Source organism: Myotis lucifugus, unplaced genomic scaffold, assembly GCF_000147115.1.
Source record: "Myotis lucifugus unplaced genomic scaffold, Myoluc2.0 scaffold_574, whole genome shotgun sequence".
NCBI lineage: Eukaryota > Metazoa > Chordata > Mammalia > Chiroptera > Vespertilionidae > Myotis > Myotis lucifugus.
This window is the reverse complement of record NW_005871622.1, coordinates 228,705-245,587: the sequence shown is the minus strand read 5'-3', so window position 1 is coordinate 245,587 and position 16,883 is coordinate 228,705. Positions and strand designations below refer to the sequence as shown.

The following is a 16,883-nucleotide window of genomic DNA, read 5'->3' as shown; positions in this document are numbered from 1 at the left end:
GGGTAGCGGGGGTGCTGATCAGGGGCGGGGCCGGCTTGGGGAAGGGGCCGCAGGCGGTTGGCTGGCTGGCCCCACCTCCTGGTTGAACTGCCGGTCAAACTCCTGGTCAAGGGGACAATTTGCATATTAGCTTTTTATTATATAGGATAACAGTTACCATTTATTTAATGTTTACTATACACTGTTCTGAATACTTTATGTACATCACAGCACTAATCCGCTTTCATCCTCACGATGCTGCTGAGGGATTAGGTGTTGTTACTCTGCCCATTAAAGAGACGTGGGAACTCTTCAGAGGAACCAACAGACTCCAGAGGTTACAAGTACAGGCTTTTGTGCACAGGATGCCCAACATCACTAAGTCATCAGAGATGCATGTCAAAGCCAGGAGACACCCTCACACCTACTAGGAAGGCTACAAGAAATGTTTTTAATTCAAAACAAAACAAAAGAACAAGAGTGAGCAAGGATGTGGAGATATTGTACGCCGTTGGTGGAACAGTGCATTGCTGTGGAAAACAATTGAGGCTCCTCAGAAATTTGAAGAACAGAATTACCGCATGATTCAGCAATCCCATTTCTGGATATATATCCACAAGAATTGGAAACAGGGAGAATCGAAGATGGCGGCATAGGTAAACACCGGAGACTGCCGCCGTAAACAACCACTTCAAAAATATAACTAAAAGACGGAACGGACATCAACCAGAACCACAGGAAGGCTGGCTGAGGAGAGACTCTTCAACTAGAAGGAAAAACAACAGCATTCCCAGGCTCAGAGGAGGCGCAGTGTGGAAAATTTAAAGGTACGGTGGTGCGGTGGTGCGGTGGTGCGCACGCAAAGCGGGCTGGTGGCTGAGGGCGCGGTTGTCGTTTTCAATCAGGAGTGAGTCTCAGACTCTGGGCTACAGATCCGGGCGAGTCTCTAGGGACCCAGACTCAAACGGGAGAAGCGGGACTGTCTGGCTACGGCCCCTCCGAGGTTTGCAGCGGTTGCTGGGACAGAGAGGCAGAGCCCCTGGGGACGGACTGAGAGCGGCCATAACTGCTCCCTCCCCCCGCCCTGTGGATCCCGCCCCGCCCAAGCCCTGCGCACAGCCATTTGCCGATCGCCTCAGGCAAAGGCTGGATTAGCGCCTCCCCAGAGGACAGACCTTTTCCACACAGCTGATTCCTACTGCCAGTCGGCCTGGTGGTCAAATCCCTCTAGTGTTAACTACAACAATTAAGGCTTGGCTAGAACAAGACTGCGCACAAAGACCACAAGGGGGTGCACCAAGAAAGCATAAAAGATGCGGAGACAAAAAAAATGACAGAAATGGAGGATATGGAGCTAAGAATCGCAATTTTGAGGGCTTGCTATAAATTTGAGCAGAGCCTCACGAAAACTAATGAGACCCTCGATGCTACGATAAAGAAATTAGAAAGTAAGCATACACGGACTGAAATAAAGAATATTATACCCAATAGCAGACCAGAGGAGCACAAGAATCAAACCAAAGATTTGACAAAAAACACCCAACTGGAAGAGCAAAATGAAAAAAGAATCCGAAAGTGTGAAGATAGTGTAAGGAGCCTCTGGGACAGCTTCAAGCGGAATAATATCAGAATTATTGGGGTGCCAGAAGATGAGAGACAGCAAGATATTGAAAACCTATTTCAAGAAATAATGGCAGAAAACTTCCCCCACCTGGTGAAAGAAATGGACTTACAGGTCCAAGAAGCGCAGAGAACCCCAAACAAAAGGAATCCAAAGAGGACCACACCAAGACACATCATCATTAAAATGCCAAGAGCAAAAGACAAAGAGAAAATCTTAAAAGCAGCAAGAGAAAGAGACTCAATTACCTACAAGGGAATACCCATACGACTGTCAGCTGATTTCTCAACAGAAACTTTGCAGGCCAGAAGGGAATGGCAAGAAATATTCAAAGTGCTGAATACCAAGAACCTACAACCAAGATTACTTTATCCAGCAAAGCTATCATTCAGAATTGAAGGTCAGATAAAGAGCTTCACAGATAAGGAAAAGTTAAAGGAGTTCATCACCACCAAACCAATATTATATGAAATGCTGAAAGGTATCCTTTAAGAAGAGGAAGAAGAAGAAAAAGGTAAAGATACAAATTATGAACAACAAATATGCATCTATCAACAAATGAATCTAAGAATCAAGTGAATAAATAACCTGATGTACAGAATGAACTGGTGATTATAATAGAATCAGGGACATGGAAAGGGAATGGACTGACTATTCTTGGGGGGAAAGGGGAATGGGAGATGCGGGAAGAGACTGGACAAAAATCGTGCACCTATGGATGAACACAGTGGGTGGGGAGTGAGGGCGGAGGGTGGGGTGGGAGCTGGAAGGAGGGGAGTTATGGGGGGAAAAAAGAGAAACAAATGTAATAATCTGAACAATAAAGATTTAAAAAAAAAAAAAGAATTGGAAACAAAATTTTGAAGGCATATTTGCCCATGCGTGTTCATCACAGCACTATCCCAGTGGCCCAGAGGCGAAAACAATGGATAAGAAAAAGTGGCGCATACATAGGAATGTGATCCCACCTCAGGGGCAGGAAGCCCTGCCACAGGCCAGAACGTGAATGGAACTGGGGGATATCGTGCTGAGTGAGATAAGCCAGTCACAGAAACAGAACTGCATGAGTTCCTGTAGAGAGGTATTTAAGCTCGCAGATTCATAGAGACAGAAAGTGCGATGGTGGTCGCCATGGGCAGGGTGGGGGCAGGGAGATGGAAGTGATTTCTTAGTAGGCATAGAGGTTCAGTCTTGCAAGATGACAGAGTTCTAGGCACCTGTCGTACAACAATGCACGTAGAGTAATAGTATTGTAGAGTACAGTTAAATACGGTTAACGTTTGTGCACCATAAGCGTCTATAGATGCGGGCGGCAGACCTTTTTTAATTAAATTCAAAATATCGTGGCAGTTAACTGGTTAAGGTGATAATTTTTATATTGTATCTTTTTTATCATAGAAAATGAATGTGTGTGCACACGAGAAGGTTGTGTTCTCTGTCCCAGTTACTCACATGTAAATATCTGGGCTGCATCCCTCGGTTTCCATGCCATCTTTCTCGGTGCTTGCACAAACAAAAGCGTATTTTATTTATTATTTTTTAAAAACATATTTTTATTGATTTCAGAGAGGAAGGGAGAGAGATAGAAACATCAGTGATGAGAGAGAACCATGGACCGGCTGCCTCCTGCACACCCCCCCACTGAGGATAGAGCCCACAACCCAGGCATGTGCCCTGACGGGGAATTGAACTGTGACCTCCTGGTTCATAGGTCGATGCTCAACCACTGAGCCACGCCAGCTGGGCCACAAGTACATTTTAAAAGAAGCCTAACACTGGAAACTTCAGTTTCACTGCATTGTTCCTGATTTCCCCCCTTCGACGTGGCGCTCCCTCCTCCTGGGAGGAAGCAGGACACCTGACGTCTGAGTGTCTGTCCACCGTCAGGCCCTTCCTATCCGACTGCATCTTGTTTTCTGTTGTGTCGTCGACTGTCTGGGTGTCTGCCTCCCTGAGGTGAGCCTGCCTCTCTGTTTCCCTGCAGGGAAGCTTCCGGCACGCGGGGAGCGGCGCCCTGGTGACGCGGGCGGAGCTGATGGTGGTGCTGTCGGGGCTGGAGGAGATGCGCCTTCGCGGCCTGTACTTCAGCGAGACGCAGCGGCTCAGCCTGAGCGGGGTGGGGCTGGAGGAGGCCTCGGACACAGGGAGCGGGCGCCGCGCGCACACGGTGGAGATGTGTGCCTGCCCCCCTGAGTACACGGGTGACTCGTGCCAGGTAGGACATTCTCCTGTCCGTGCAAGCGCCCCGGGCACTCCTGGCCGCGTCCAGCACGGCTGGTCTGGCCGCCCGCTCCACGCACAGGTCTCGGCGGGGCTGTGGCTCCTGTCTTGCCTGGACCCCCCCTCAGGTATTAAGTGGAAAGAAATCCCAGCGTCTCGGAACCCACTGGAGAGCTGAGGAGCCCGTGGATCCGGGGTCACATCAGAGCTTCCCGGAGGCTGGAAGGAGCCCCAGGCGCACCCCAGTATCCGAGCTGCTGCTTCCCTGGTACCGACCCGGGTTCGTGCTTCTCTCTAACCCAGGGCTCCCTCCATCACCACCCTGCAGAGTTAAGTCCAAGTACATCCCAATCCTTCGTGGGGACATCAAAGTCCCCTTTTCCCACTCGCAGCAGGTCCTCGCTTGAGGCCCAGTCGACTGGACTTGTCCTCATGGGATTAAAACGTGCCCTCAGCCCGGCTGGTGTGGCTCAGTGGTTGAGCATCGACCTATGAACCAGAAGGTCACGGTTCGATTCCCGGTCAGGGCACAGGCCCGGGTTGTGGGCGCCATCCCCAGTAGGGGGCGTGCAGGAGGCAGCTGGTCAATGATGCTCTCTCATCATTGGTGTTTCTGTCTCTCTTTCCTCCCTTCCTCTCTGCAGTCAATAAAAATACATTTTTAAAAAATGTGCTCTAAAATGAAGCGACTACACACCTCAGGCTGTAAGTCTGCTCTCTTCCTAAGCGAGAGGAGAAATCACAATGTTGGTACAGTTGTCAGGAAATAATTGTCCTGTGTGTCCCACGGACACCCTTCATTTCTCAGCCCTCGAGGGTGGGACACCGCACGGGGACCGGCACCTAGGAGTTCTTGTTGTTTTTTAATCTAACGTGTATTATCTGCATGTTTTGGGGGCTCCTGTCTCCTGCCATGTAGCCCACAGGGCCCCCACTCCCCACATCCCTCTCCCCCTCTCCAGCCGGCTGACTAAAATGCACTAAAATGCGTAGCTCCAGGGAAGGAGTGGAGCCTGGGATTATGGCCCTCCCGCCCTCCCGCCCAGGGCGTGGCCTCCCGTGACTCAGCCTGTGATTTACAGCTGCTCCTGGCTAGGGCCGCCCGCCGCCTGTCTGAGGCCAGGTGGGTGGAAGGTGGTGCCCGCCCCGCCTGGCAGGGATTACAGAGCGGCTGCTCTGCGGAGCGGCTCACGGTGCTCTCCCCAGGCTGACTCATGGGTGCAGGTACAGGTGGGGCCTCCCGCCGCAGACAGCCCGCCTCACCTGAGTCAGGCGGCCTGGCCCCGGCAGGAAGGGCTGGTATAAGAGGCAGGGCAGAGGCTGGTGTGCAGCCAGCGGACGCCCAGGGACCAGGATGCCCCCGGCAGTGAGGTGGTCGGCCCGGAGCGTGGGGTGGCTGTGGATCTTCGGGGCGGCCCTGGGGCAGTGTCTGGGGCACGGTGCCCAGCAGCAAAGGCTGGCGTTTCTTCAGCCTCCTGGTCAAAGCAGCCAGCAAGCAGGCTTTGTGGAGTTCAAACCCAGCCAGGTAATGTCCCCGTTACGTTTCGGCGTGGGGCTGGGGAGGGGTCCCAGCTTTGTGGCGTCTTAACTTCCTTAGGGTGTGAGTGGGTAAAGGGGGGCTGGGGCGGGGCCGGCGGCCTCCCCTCCCCTGGACTGGCGTGTTTACTGCAGGGCCCGGCAGGCTAGCCACACACCCTACAAACACCAGCCCCCCTGGAAGTGCCAGGCAGCTGAGGGTTTGAACACTTGTGGGAGGTTATAAGCTGTGAAACGAGCCCTTTTGAGAGTAACCTGAGCCTCAAGACAAAGAGCCCGGAGCCCATCGGCTTTCCAGTTCTGCTCGGAAGAAAATGACCCGCGAAGGCAGCCATCAGGGTCAGCGAAGTCCCTGTTTTAAGATGTTGGTACAACACGGACCAGGCGGCTCAGTGAGGGCTTGAGCTCACACATTCGGTTCTCTCTCCACGTCCTGAGCGTTGCACGGAGCCTCACAGCCATGATCCTCCGGCTGCTGAATAGCCGTGGGAGCCAGCTGTCCTTGGGAAAGTTACCCTGAAAATGATCATTTAAGAAATGATGAGCTGCAAGCCCCTTTCCTGAAGTCACATCTCAGGACACTCACTGTCACTGAGGGAATGTCTGTCATGCAGTCGGAATCGAACTGAGCTTTACGTGAACGGGTTCGTGTGCTCTATGGAGGGGAAATGATCACGTTTCAGGAACTGACAGATGGCTTATCTGAGAGCCGAGGGACCCATAACTCGGGCAGAGGACTTCTTCCGATTCGAATGAGAGCAGATCAGGGTGGATGACTTACCACTAACCAGGGTCGCCTGCCCTCCCCCCACAGAACGTCCAATTGAGGCTTTTACTTGGTGATGTTGTTGCAAACGAACCTGCTGTACCTCTTTATTGGATAATTTGTTCCTTAGCCAATGTGATTACTGTGTGTGTGAGAGGTGACAGGTGGTGATAATCATCGGTCCTCACCCCCGATGAGCCGCGGTGACTGGCTTGCAGAGGCAACCAGACCCTGGTCGGCTGAATTTCGTTTGAAGGAATCTCGGTTGTGCTTTTGGCTGAAGAGCATTCCTTTCATACTTCGATCCTTCGGGCAAGCCCGTTCACAGCGCAGCTGAAGGAATCTCGTTTCCTGCAGCGGCTCCTTGGCTAAGCTGGGTTCCTGGCAGCTGGAGGGAAAAGTACATTGGAAGCTGCGGTCTCGATCTGTGCGCAGTGTGGCGTCGCGGGTCACTGTGGAAGAAGCTCCCGGCAGCCACGGGCATGTTCCAGGCGGGCAGTGCAGGAGGCTCTCCCGCCGGCCGGTCCCTGGTCCCGCTGCCCCCACTGACCGGGAGAGAGCTTTTGGCCACGGACGGGTCAGGGTGGCCAGTTCATGTCCAGGTGTCCCTGGGCGGTAGTTTCAGAGTCTGAAGACATAGGGGCTGTTGAGAGGGGATTGGACAAATGACCTTTATCTTGAAAGATTACATTTCCTGGTGCTTTGAGGAGAGGGCACCTCGGAGGCCGGGAGGGGAGCGAGGGGCAGTGTTGGCCTTAGCCAGGCTCTGGTTCTCTCTGCGAAGGAACGAAAGGGCCTGGAATTCGGCTTCAAGGCAGAAATCTAAATCATGTTTAGGGGCTGGTGTAGGAGTAGTTGCTTCTCTTTATCGGGGGCTTAACTAGCAAACCTCTTTAAAGTAGACGAGTTCACTAAAAAGGGTCATTCTTTTCTCCCATGTGAAGAGTGACGGCTGTGTGCCCTGGGAGAGACAGTGCACGGGGGACAGAAGTGGTTAGCGCCGTGGAGCGGGAACAGGGAGGGGCTGCCTGAGCTGGCTTTGCGCACAGTCAGCCCCGCTATCCCTGCCAGTTCTGTGGGAACCGGGCACGCTCCCCCCTGCTCCCCCTGCTGCCTGTAGCTCCTGAGGGGCAGGGGCTCGATCCCACAGTCCTGCCCCGGTTGTGTGGGTCCCAGTGAAGACCCCCTCCTCCCCTCCTCCCCTCCTCCCACACGGCCTTGCCCACTTGCTCAAATCCGTACCTGGAGAGGGAATGGCTACCAAAGAACTTGAACTTGAAGGGATTTGCTTAGAACCCTCCCCACGAAGGACTGAGGTCCTCATCCCCTTTGCACCTTCACCTCTGCCACCATCCCCTCACCCTGGAAACAGCTGGCGTGAGAAGGAGAGGAAGCAGGTCCACACCCACCCTCCAAACTTCCCTTCTCGGGATTCCCCACTCCGTCCCCCGCTCGGGCACAAACACACTCCCCCCAGGACACCGCCCCCCCCCCAGGGCCCGGGAACAAAACAGAGCCCAACAGACAAAGAAGAAAGCAGGTGGACAGGCTGGTGTTTGAGTGAAATCCACACACAGACTAAGGGGAGAAGATTTAAGAAGCGAGGCTTGTCCGTTAGAACGGTCGCGTGCTTTGGATAATAATTTTCCCCCGTTTTGACTGAACACTTTGTTTGAAAAATAGGGCTGCAGCCCCGGATACTATCGGGACAACAAAGACTTGTATACCGGGCGGTGTGTGCCCTGCAATTGCCACGGACACTCACATCGATGCCGGGACGGCTCTGGAACATGCATCGTGAGTACATGGGCGCTGTGACACTGCCAGCAGGCGATCTGTGTTGTCCTTCCCCCACCCCCACCCCGCCCGCCGGGCCCGGGACATCCACCGTCACATCCTACACCCCAGGCAGCGGGGCTGTGCACGTGCAGGAGGCCCGAGAGACGAGTCCGACGGACCTCACCCCTCACCCTCCCCACGTTAACACCTTCGCTTCTAAACCTCTGCTTCATTAAGTGACTTTTTAAATATAGTTTTATTGCTTTCAGAGAGAGGAAGGGAGAGGGAGAGCGGGATACAAGAGATCAACCTAAGAATGTGTGTGTGCATGTGTGCATAACTCACGGCGCAGGGTGGTGAGGGCCTGGGGTGGGGGCAGGCTAGAAGGAAGACAATGAGGAATAAAGACTTAAAAAGAAAAAGAAACATCCATGATGAGAGAGAATCACTGATAGGCTGCCCCCTGCACGCCCCACACTGGGGATCAAGCCTGCAACCCAGGCACATGCCCTGACCTGGAATCGAACCGTGACCTCCTGGTTCATAGGTCGATGCTCAACCACTGAGCCACACCAGCCGGGCCATTAAATGATATGAATGGGAGGGTCCTGGACTTAACTCTTGCGAGGACCTAATAAATCGAAGTCTTCCGCGTGGGCTCCTGTTTTGTTGGGGCGGCAGGAGGCTGGAGGGCGTGGCCGGCAGAGGAGAGCAGCTCAGGAGGAGACGGGGAGAAGGAGATGTGCACACAGTCGAGCACAAGCCCTCCAGGGCTGAGGCGAGTGGGAGCGAGGAACACAGGCGAGCCGTCCTGCCATCCACCGGAAAACAGTCTTCTGGAATATTTCAGAAAGTTCTCCTGTAGACAGTAGATTCTCAGGGACCTTTTCCTGTATTTTTTTTAAATATCTATTTTTATTGATTTCAGAGAGGAAGGGAGAGGGAGAGAGAGAAACATCAGTGATGAGAGAGAATCATTGATCGGCTGCCTCCTGCACACCCTACACTGGGGATCAAGCCTGCAACCCAGGCATGTGCCCTGACGGGAATCGAACCCTGACCTCCTGGTTCACAGGTCAGCATGCGCAACCTCGGAGCCACGCTGGCTGGGCAGCTCTATTATATTTTTAGAAACGCTCCCAGCAAGCTTGGAAAGTGGGTGTTATCCTAGCTGCACATTTTAAGAAAATTGGAGCTGTATGTAAATCACACAGCAATAAAGTTGATGTATGGAGAGCGCTGAGGCTCAGGGAGGGACGGAACTTAGTCAAGACCCACAGCTATGCAATGGACCTGAACCAGCTGGTCACCCCACCGCACCCCAGCACCAAACCCCAAGTAGTGGGCGGAAGGGCCGCACACCTTCTTTCCAGCACCAGCAGTGGCGGGACGGACGGGAACGCTGCGGTTAGCGCAGGTGCCACACCCTGCGGAGAACGCGGACGTGGTGACGATCTGCTCGACGAGGGTGGCCGCGGTCTCCACAGTCCCCGTGTGATCGGCTGCGGCTAACTGTGCCGTCTGTCTGTCCCCAGAACTGCCAGCACCACACGGCCGGGGAGCACTGCGAGCGCTGCCAGGACGGTTACTACGGCAACGCCATCCAGGGCTCCTGCAGCGCCTGCCCGTGCCCGCACACCAACAGGTACCAGGGACAGGCAGTGGCTGGGTGGCTGGGACTGGGGGGGGCGGGGCAGTGGGACATGGTGCTGCTTTGGGGGATGATGAAAAGGTTCTGCAGCTGAGTGTGGTGATGGCGGCACAATCCCGTGGCGATACTAACAGCCATTAGTGGTACAGTTACCTGGGCCACCTGCGTGCTCTGTGAGGTCCCTCAGTAAAGCAGTCACATAAAAAAAGAACAAACAAAACGTGCAAAACAGAAAACAAAGTCTTTGCGAGCGTACACTTCAGGGTTTTTCCCTTTTCCTCTCTCCTTTCGCTGTTTGTTCAATGACTGAACGCTATTTATTTATTTACTAGAGGCCCAGTGCATGACATTCGTGCACTGAGGGGAGGGGGCTCCCCTCAGCCCGGCCTGCGTCCTTCCGCAGTCCAGGAGCCCTCGGGGATGTCCAACTGAGGGGAGGCAGGAGAGGCTCCCACCGTCACCACTGGGCTCACCAGCCATGAGCCAGCTCTGGCTGAGCGTCTGCCCCTGGTGGTCAGTGCGCATCATAGCAACTGGTCGTTCCACTGTTCGGTCGATTTGCATATTACCCTTTTATTATATAGGATATTTTTATTGATTTCAGGGAGGAAGGGAGAGTGGGAGAGAGAGAGAGAGAAACATCAATGATGAGAGAAAATCATTGATCGCCCACCTCCTACATGCCCCCTACTGGGGATTGAGCCCACAACCTGGGCCTGTGCCCAGGAATGGAACCTGGGACCCTTTAGTCCGCAGGCCGACGCTCTATCCACTGAGCCACACAGTAGGGCTGCGCAAGTATTTCTTGAGCACCCAGTACCTTCTCTAGGTGCCAGGGGACCTGCAGTCGAGGAGACCGAAGCTGTACCTGGAGAAGGTGCGGGGGGAGTTGTCGCACTCGGTAAACACGCACCAATGAGTAAAAAGTGCACTCGGACAGAGGGTTATGCAGCTGGTGGTGACTCACAGGCCTTTCAGAGAGGGTGCTGGGAGGGGTTCTGGAGTCTGTGGGCAGGGACCAGTGAGTGCTGAGCTGGAGTAGCCACGACCGTATCTTAGCAACACAGGTCCCAGGCCAGGAGAGAACAGAAGAGAAAGCCCGCGGGGATGTGTCCCTGGGCAGGGAAAGGGCAGCAGTGGCTGCAGTGGGTGTGGGAGAGGGGCCAGGAGACGCGGCTGGCAGGCAGGGTTCAGGCGCGCTGGAGGGAGGCATTGGGATTTTACCTGCGAGGCGTGGAAGCACAGGACCGTCTGACCCCTTCAGTGTGGTGTGCTCTGGGCTGTCACTCGGATCCCTGTGGCCCAGGGTTATGTAGGTAGAGAGCTCTGGGCACCTGGGCACGTTCTTGCTCATCGAGCATGTTCACTGTGGGTCCATGGAAAATTAGAACCGTTACTAAGAGAAGCAATCAAGTCAGGGAGAGCCGGCCTCTGTGGCTCAGGGGTTGAGCATCCACCTCTGAACCAGGAGGTCAGAGTTCGATTCTTGGTCAGGGCACATGCCCGGGTTGTGGGCTTGATCCCCAGTGGGGGATGTGCAGGAGGCAGCCTATCAATGATTTATCATTTTTAAAAATTTCTTTCAAAAACTTTATTTTTTAAATATATTTTTATTGTTGATAGGATTACAGATGTCTCCCATTTTCCCCCCTTTTTTACCCCCCTCCTCCCAGCCCCTGCTCACCCCCCAGGTCCTTACCACCCTATTGCCCGTGCCCATGGGCTGTGCCTGTAAGTATGTAAGTTCTTTGGTTATCGCTTCTCGTCCCTCCAACCCCACATGGAGGTGTGTCAGTCAGTCCATGCCTCCCGGCTTCGGGTCCTATCTCTCTCTCTCTCTCTTATCTCTTCTATGTCTCTCCCTCTCCCTTCCTCTCTGAAATCAATAGAAATACTTTTAATTAAAAGTAAAGAGCCAGCAGGACCAAGCCTCAGACAGTGTGGGCCCCAGGCTGATGGTGTCCACCGAGCAGCAGAGAAGCGCTGGCCCCGGTGCCTGTCCTGCGGCGCATGGCTGGCTGTGGCCTGGGTGCTCCACGAGCCTGCCTGGTCCTGCCGCTGAGCAGCCGGGAGATCCGTCCCGCTCCGCCCAGACTTGTTGGAGCAGAGGCTGGAGGGGGTGGAGGCGGCGGGTTCCCACGCGATGGAGGAAGCTTTCATCTTCCGTGAGTGCATCAGCCGACGGCCCAGCCGTATCCAGTCTCCTCCAGCAAGATGGGTGCCCCTGGCGGGTTTCCGACTGTCCCTTAGAGCTGTGGCTCTCACTGCCAGCCGAAAGAAGCTCCCAAATAAGATTTGTATTATTATTGCTAGAGGCCCGGTGCACAAAATCGTGCAAGGGACTCGGCCCTTACAGCCTAGACTTCATCCGGAAGGTCATCTGGAAGGACGTCCAGAAGGTCGTTTGGCTATCCGGTCTAATTAGCATATTACTCTTTTATTATTATAGATTATTATTATTTTTTTACCAGCAAATGGTAAATGGAGTCATTTCCCTCAGATTTACACAGCGGAATGTTCAAAGCACAGAGATAGACATTTCTCAAGGGTTTTTTTTCATGATCTTTTTTCTTCTTATTATTATTTTTCTTTAAGCTTTTCAGCTCAGCTGGCGTGGCTCAGTGGTTGAGCATTGACCTATGAACCAGAAGGTCATGGTTCAATTCCCGGTCAGGGCAAAGGCCAGGGTGGGGGGCATGCAGGAGGCAGCTGATCAGTGATTCTCTCTCATCATTGATGTTTCTCTCTCTCCCTCTCCTTTCCTCTCAGAAATCAATAAAATATGTACATATTTTAAAAAGCTTCTCAAATGTACGCCAGTTGAGAACTAAAAGAAGGGAAATGAGAATCCCACAACGTGACTTGGGAAACAGCCCGAAGGGGCCCCCGCTCCTGCCTCAGTGCCCTGGGCTCTGGCCCGGCCCCGCCACCGCTTTCCCCCAGAAGGCCATGTGCTGATGTAAAAGAACTAGAATAAACACGGGGAACATTTTCCTAAAGAACTAGCTGCCCAGACTTGTTTGATGCCTTCCTTGTTATTTCTGGGAAAATGCTGTTGTAATCGTCTCGTCCACAGTGAGCTGCTTTGCTCGTCTTAGGGGAAGGAATTCAGGCCAAAAACAGAACAGAACAAACACCTTTGGTCCCTATTCACCGAAATGTGCCCGACGGCGGCTGAACGAATCCCTCATTGTCTCTGCACGTCTCCGTGGGAGACACGTTCTTCAGCAAAGCAGCAGCCCCTTGGTCCCTGTCGATGCCTCCTTGTGGCCAAAAGTAATGAGCCCGAAGCTCATCGATGCCACTCTCACCGGCCTTTGTTCTGTCTCCTTCAAGCTTCGCCACGGGCTGCGTTGTGACGGGGAGCAGCGTGCAGTGTTCCTGCAAACCTGGCTACACGGGAGCGCAGTGCGAAAGGTGGGTGCTGCCTCTGCCCCCCGCCCCCCCCTCAGCCTGCAGGTGGGGTGGACCCTGCAGGTGGGGGAGCCCTGCAGGTGGGGGGTGGCTCTGCAGGTGGGAGAGGGCCCTGCAGGTGGGGGGTGGCTCTGCAGGTGGGGGAGCCCTGCAGGTGAGGGGGCTCTGCAGGGGGGTTCCTGTGGGGGGAGCCTGGCAGGGCAGGTGGGGGGGTTCTGCAGGGGCTCTGCAGGTGGGAGAGGGCCCTGCAGGTGAGGGGGCTCTGCAGGTGGGGGAGCCCTGCAGAGGGCCCAGCAGGTAGGGGGCTCTGCAGGTGAAGGGGCCCTGCAGGTGGGGGAGCCCTGCAGGTGAGGGGGCTCTGCAGGGGGGCCGCTGCAGGCACCTGGCTGTGGGCAGGGCTCTGCCCAGTCCCAGCTCAGAGCTGGGGTGGGGCTGTGGTTTCCCTGAGGCTGGAAAAAGGTCTTGGGAAAAATACAAGACGCTCACTTAACAAATCATTAACTTCTTGCCCTTTCCTGTGTGTACACTGTTCAGAAACTTGAGAATAAGGTCAATAGGCCATAGTCCTATGTGCTCCCCAACATGCACCCCTACACACTCCTATCCCCTGCACACCCGTATATACTCCTTCCCTTCATATTCCCATATTCCTCTTCCCCTCCACATCCCTGCATCCTCCTCCCATACATATCCCTACACCCCCCACCTCCATCTAAGTTCATCCCTACATCCTCTGCCCATACATATGCACACCCCTACCCCACACACATCCCTACTCGCCTGTACACACACACACACTCCGACATGCACACATATCCCCACAGCCCTAGACACTCCTACACACACACGCGCACACACACACACACACACGCACACACACACACACGCACACGCACCTCTACATCCCCACGCAGTACTTTAGGGTTAGCGACATGCCGGCACAGCCGAGCACTGTGAGGGCAGCGGAAGGCACTTGTAAGCTGGCTGGGAAGGTAGCGCACACGTATTTGGAAAAGAAACCGTGTAACAGCCGCATCATACGGACACCGTGCTTTTAAATTTAAAATGACTTTATCTTAAAATCAGTACATATTTATTATAAAGGTGATGTCATGCAGGTGAGCAGGGAACCGAGGAGGCCCACCACACTCTGTCTGGCCTCTGTCCACACCTGGCCGAGGCCTGACAGTCCTACTCACGTCCGTCCTCCCTCAGAAAACCACGGAGAAAGGCTGCTGTCTGTGCTCACAGCCTTTCTGCAGGCGCAGGCTGTCTTGACAGCAAATGTGGCCCCTCTCTTTCCTTCTGCTTTGACTTGTTTTCTCACCTAACGGTGTGTTAGCAGCACCTTCCCATGTCAGCGCGTGCCCACTGGTGATCCCTCCCAGGCCAGAGCGTGTTCATGATAATAGCGTGTCTGGCTCCTTGTGCATGTTGCTCACCTGCCGTCCGGCGATAGGGGTCCCTGAGGGCTCGCCCTCCTGGGGGCCCAGGAGGAAGGCAGCGTCTCTGCCTGCACCCCACTCTCACATTCTCATTCAAGCCATAGACACACATTCCTGAAAACCCACTGAGCCGTCCTCTGATGGGGTGCCACAGCCCAGGCGGGGCTGGAGCAGGAAGTGGGAGAGAGCAATGCTGAGCTCTTTGCGTGTTCCTCCTCTTCTGTACTTGGCACAGGTGTGCGCCAGGATACTTCGGGAATCCCCAGAAGTTGGGAGGTAGCTGCCAGCCTTGCAGCTGTGATAACGGCCATCTGGGCAGCTGTGACCCCCTGACCGGAGGTAAGATCCACTGGTACCCCTGTTACCTGCCTGGATCAGGCCGGTGCAGAGGAGCGGTGAGGAGCCCCAGTCAGCGCTGTCAGGAAGCCTAGTGCCCCAGCTAACAAACGGCCCTTTACTTCGACACCCGGTGGAATGCCCAGGCGGCATTTTCCGCTGGTGGGTAACTTATTTTGAGTAGGTCGCTGTAAGTAAATGGTTTTTAAATGCAGCTTTAAAAAAATATATTGCTTTCAGAGAGAGAGGAAGAGAGAGGAAGAGAGAGAAATACCCATTTGTTTATCCACTTATTAAACATTCATTGGTTGCTTCTTATATATACCCTAACCAGGGATCGAAAAAAGTAAATTGTTTTCAACTCATTTTTTAAATCTTTGTTTTACTTTATTTCCCCATCTATGCCCTCTTCCACCTCCACCCATCCCCCCCACCCCCTGCAATCCCACACTTGTCCATGTCCATGAGTTGCAGCCAAGGTAACCTCAGTTCTGATGGCTTTGCGAGGACCTCTGTTTCATGAGTAGTGGTCGCATCGCGTCTGCGTCTGGCGCAGTCAGGTGCTCTTTCTCCAGGGCCATCTGTTCTCGAGGGGCGTCTACGATGGGTTACTTCCAAGGACAAGGTGGCCCCTGGGAATGAGCCTGGTCCGTAGGAAGGACTTGGAAGAAGAGGGAGGCCGCCCTCTTCCTTGTCTGACAGAATACGAGTGTGATTTCCGAGGAGAAGGCCCGAGACGGTGCCAGGGAGGAGGCGGGAGGGGGGCTATTTAAGGTCAAGTCCAGCCTCTGTCAACCCAGAGCTGTGTGGCCTTGGGCAGGTGACCTGACTTCTCCAAGCCTCCGCTTCATCATCTGCAAACCCGAGGTCCCGTCTCTCCCCTGACAGTCACAAACCAGACCCTGGTCCCGGGATTGTTCCCAGAGGAACGCAGAGTAGATGGTCATTGTCCGTCTAGAACGAGTGTCATTTCCACGCCTCAGGGCCGCGTCCCTGTGTTCACGGACGCCCTGGAATGGGGTTGGCAGGAATGTCTGCAGGGGTACAGGAGGCTGTCGCATGAAGAGGGACGCCACACTAACTGTGAGGAGTTAATTTATAAGAATAGATGCTGTTTCATAGAGAAGAAACTGAGTATAAAACCAGAGGCCAAGTTCCCACAGCAAGGTGGCGGGAGAGAGAAAGCTCCCCACGCGGCGGCGGGGGTGGGAGGGGCGGGCAGAGCCGTGACGGCGGGCAGTGTGGAGGCTGAAACCTTGCAAACCAGCTCTTCTGAAAGCCGTCAGGAAGCAGGTGACGACGCGCGCGTGACACTGTCTCCTTTGGCCGTCCCTCCCCTCAGACTGCCTCAGCCAAGAGCCCAGTGACGGCGGCCCTGGCGAGGAATGTGACGGTGAGTGAAGACAGCGCCCCTCCCCCCAGCTGTGCGTTCCTTCCTGAGAGACCTGAGCCCCAGTCGGGACCACGCAGTGTCCAGTCCGGGGAAGCAACAGGAGGAGGGGGCAGGAGGGCTATGTAAGGTCAAATCCAGCCTCTGTCCGCAGCGGTATGACCTTGGGCAGGTGACCCAGCTTCTCCAAGTCATCGTTTGCAAAATGGACATAATAACTAGGTCACCCTCACTAGGGTTGTGGGAGAAATTCTTCTAAATCTCTTATCACAAGCCTGGTAAATAGCAATAAATAACTAAATATTGTTCTCTCATATAAAATAAGCAACAATTTACACAGACTCACCATTTTTTCTTTCTTTCCAGTTTTATTGAGATATAATTAACACAACATTGTATTCATTTAAGGCCGTGGTCGGCAAACTGCGGCTCTCGAGCCACATGCGGCTCTTTGGCCCCTTGAGTGTGGCCACGAAGTTTCAATCGCACTGTACATGCACGCCCGCACGTGGTATTTTGTGGAAGAGCCACACTCAAGGGGCCGCAGTTTGCCGACCACTGGTTTAAGGTGTACAACACAATGATTTGGTGTATACACACACACACACACAGTAAAATTATCACAAGAAGTTTAATTAACATCCATCATCTTACATAGAAATTTGTTTTCCTGTGATGAAAACTTCTACTCTTTTAGCAACTTTCAACTATGCGAGAGTATCGTTAACTCTAGTCGCCACGCTACA

General features: G+C 53.9%; 2 protein-coding genes across 2 annotated transcripts in view; both read left to right on the top strand.

The window, feature by feature from the left end:
- Positions 1-4,227, top strand: part of LOC106694687 (laminin subunit alpha-3-like) — a 97,406-nt gene extending 93,179 nt beyond the window's left edge. Inside the window, 2 exon segments of the mRNA XM_023745727.1 lie at positions 3,585-3,815; positions 3,949-4,227. Coding sequence (XP_023601495.1) covers positions 3,585-3,815; positions 3,949-4,227 — 510 coding nt within the window.
- An 838-nt stretch (positions 4,228-5,065) lies between these two features.
- Positions 5,066-16,883, top strand: part of LAMA3 (laminin subunit alpha 3) — a 48,779-nt gene continuing 36,961 nt past the window's right edge. The window contains exons 1-6 of the mRNA XM_006104457.3: positions 5,066-5,345; positions 7,806-7,919; positions 9,437-9,546; positions 12,889-12,969; positions 14,647-14,750; positions 16,090-16,140. Coding sequence (XP_006104519.1) covers positions 5,175-5,345; positions 7,806-7,919; positions 9,437-9,546; positions 12,889-12,969; positions 14,647-14,750; positions 16,090-16,140 — 631 coding nt within the window. The 5' untranslated portion in view covers positions 5,066-5,174. The remainder of the gene's footprint in view (positions 5,346-7,805; positions 7,920-9,436; positions 9,547-12,888; positions 12,970-14,646; positions 14,751-16,089; positions 16,141-16,883) is intronic.